Source organism: Anopheles moucheti, chromosome X (assembly GCF_943734755.1).
Source record: "Anopheles moucheti chromosome X, idAnoMoucSN_F20_07, whole genome shotgun sequence".
NCBI classification, from domain to species: domain Eukaryota; kingdom Metazoa; phylum Arthropoda; class Insecta; order Diptera; family Culicidae; genus Anopheles; species Anopheles moucheti.
Window position 1 is genome coordinate 879,270 of NC_069142.1, and position 2,770 is coordinate 882,039.

The 2,770-nt window shown below is 50.6% G+C and overlaps 1 protein-coding gene across 1 annotated transcript; it reads right to left on the minus strand.

The window, feature by feature from the left end:
• Window positions 1–760: 760 nt before the first annotated feature.
• On the minus strand, window positions 761–2,463 carry LOC128306442 (uncharacterized). The gene is made up of 3 exons (XM_053043962.1): window positions 1,381–2,463; window positions 820–1,113; window positions 761–769 (listed from the first exon to the last, which is right to left on the minus strand). The coding sequence occupies exons 1-3, from the start codon at window positions 2,461–2,463 to the stop codon at window positions 761–763; spliced, it is 1,386 nt and encodes a 461-aa protein (XP_052899922.1).
• Between the last annotated feature and the right edge of the window lie 307 nt (window positions 2,464–2,770).

The window sequence follows — 2,770 nt, forward strand, 5'->3', positions numbered from 1 at the left end:
ATAGGATAAGAGGAAGGTTTCCTGAGCTTCCTCGAGAGGAACGCTATCCGTTCGAATTTTACGTAGGGCGCGCTTGAAGGTATCCACGAATCGTTCGGCCTGTCCGTTAGACTGCGGATGAAACGGTGCCGTGGTAACATGTTCGATGCCATTGTGGATACAAAAATCGCTGAATGCTTCACTGGTGAATTGAGCCCCGTTATCGCTGACTAGCTTCCGTGGCATACCGAAACGTGCAAAAATATTTCGCAGAATTGAAATGGTAGCCATGGCGGTTGTGGTTGACGTCTTAACGATTTCGGGCCACTTGGATAGTGCGTCAACGACGATAAGAAAGTAGTGACCCTCTATTGGCCCGGCGTAGTCTATATGTACACGCTCCCATGGCTTCGACGGTTTCGGCCAAGACTGTGGCTCGGCGATGGGAGGTGATTTAGCAGCTGCCATGCAGGGTGTACAGCTGGCTACGCGGTCGGCTATATCCCCATCTAATGAAGGCCAATAAATGTAGCTGCGTGCTATCGCCTTCATACGCTGGATTCCCGGATGCCCTGTGTGGAGTTGTTCTAGGCATCGAAGTCGCAGCTTTTCGGGGATGACCACTCTCTCTTTAAAAAGAATGCAGCTTCCTACCGTTGAGAGAGCGTCCTTTCGGTTGTGAAATGCCGATAGTGCTGTTCCGAATGATTCATTGCGTGGCCAGCCCTCGAGAACGTATTTGTGCACCTTCCGCAGTAGGGGATCAGTTTGTGTGTGTTGTTCAACGTCTCTGAAATTAAGAGGGAATGAGTCGATTGCTTTTACCACAACAGATCTTACGTCGTTTTCTAGTTCGAGGCTGGCGATGCCGTATTCGGTTTCGGGCTTCTTCACAAAGGGTTCGGACCCTATCACGCTGCAGAACGCGTCCATGGGTATGGAACCGAGATCGAAAAGCTCGATCAGATCGGCGCCGAACAGCTTCACGTCGGCTGGAGCAACCCGGACTGTAGCGTTCATTCTTTTGCCAGCGAGCGTGATTTCCGCTTCGAATTCCCCATCGAGCTGTAGTGCATCACCAGATGCGGTCTTTGCGCAGACACTTGCGGCGTTTAACGGCGGCTGACCCAAACACTGCCATAACGCACGACTAATTACGGTTATGTCAGATGCCGTATCTAGCTGTAACCGCACGTCTCTCCCGAAAATCCTTATCGAAATGAACTTTCGCCGTTCGTTCACTCTGCACACGTTTACCATCACGACACGTGTAGCAACCGGATCGCGCTTTCTAAAGGCTCCGTGTCTCCTACTGCGCCTCGACGCGCCGCAGTAACCGTCACGATGACCGAATTTACCGCACTCTTTGCACTTGTGAGAAACGTAGGTGCAGTCTCTCACCCAATGAAGGTCACCGCATAACCAACACGGCCGAGATGGTTTACCCGACACCGTTGGTTCGTTCGGTTTTCGTTGCGGAGGCTTTCGCTGTTGCACAGTGGCTCTGTGATGGTGTGAAGGCTTCGTTTGCAAAGATCCTCTATGAACGGCCAGAACTTGGTCACTTGATTTTGCACCAATCATTACGCTGTCCCCTTTTAAATGTTTTATACGCCGACACTCGGCTGCTAGTTCGTCTAGCGTGACATCATTTCTCTCTTCCACTCGCGCGAGAAGCCTTGTGCGGATTTCTGCATCAGTTTCATCCTTCAGCCCACATACTAATATCAAGCACTTGAACTGGTCCTCGTTCATCGATGAAAACTGAAAATCGACGCATGAACGGTTCACGCGGCAAATGAACGCTAGAATATCCTCCGAGCGCGTTTTTGCTAGCTGCATACACTGGTAACGCTTGCTAACGATGGATTCGAAGGATCCAAACAGCGACTTCAGGATACACACTGTTTCCTCGAAAGACACGTCGCGCGGAAGACGGGGCAGGATGTAATTGGAATAGCGAGAGTGTTCCATCGTTCCTAGCTTCCTTAGTAGCAGGCGAACTTTAGCCGCATCGTCGAGTCGGGAGGCGTCCTGCTTAAATAAATCCTCGTAACGGGCATACCATGCTTCAAACGTTACGTTGGATTCGGCCTCGTACCGAAACTCTATTAAGCTGCGCGCCAAGGCTTCCATGATGAGCTCGGGCTGCTGCGGGCTAAGCGGCTGCTGCTGATGCTGGGATTCCGGGTTACGCTGTGTCGTGTGCATTTGCATCATTTGTGCCATCATTTGCTGCTGCTGGGACATTTGTTGTTGCATTAACTGCAACATTTGGTAAAGCGCAGCAGTTTCGGGATTCGGTGCTGATCCCGCTTGTGGAAATGACGGCGTCCCGGGATGCTGCGATGGCGCTGACGGTACGCTCTGCGTTGGCGGAGGAGCGAAGAGATGAGAGGGGCCAAAAGCGCTGGAACGGATCAGTGAAGATCGCCGTGTTTCCTCCTCGCTCGCGTCTGATGCACCGTTCTCGTTGGTGCTCATCTTACGCTTTTTGGTCGGTGGCCGCGGAATTTTTCACAATGCACGAAACTATTACAAAATTAAAATGTTTGTCACCAGCACACACACGCAGTAAAATGTGTCACAAACAGAAAAAGTTCAGGTTTCCCTCGTCGCCACTTTTATGTTTCGGTCGTGATATTATGTTAATAGTAACATTCCAATAACACAAAGTACACGTTACTACATATATTTAATATAACTTATAAAATTAGACTCGCGCGCGCACACCGACCGATCGCACCAAGCGGATTTGCGCCATTCCCTTTTTCGGTGTAGGGCCCATTGA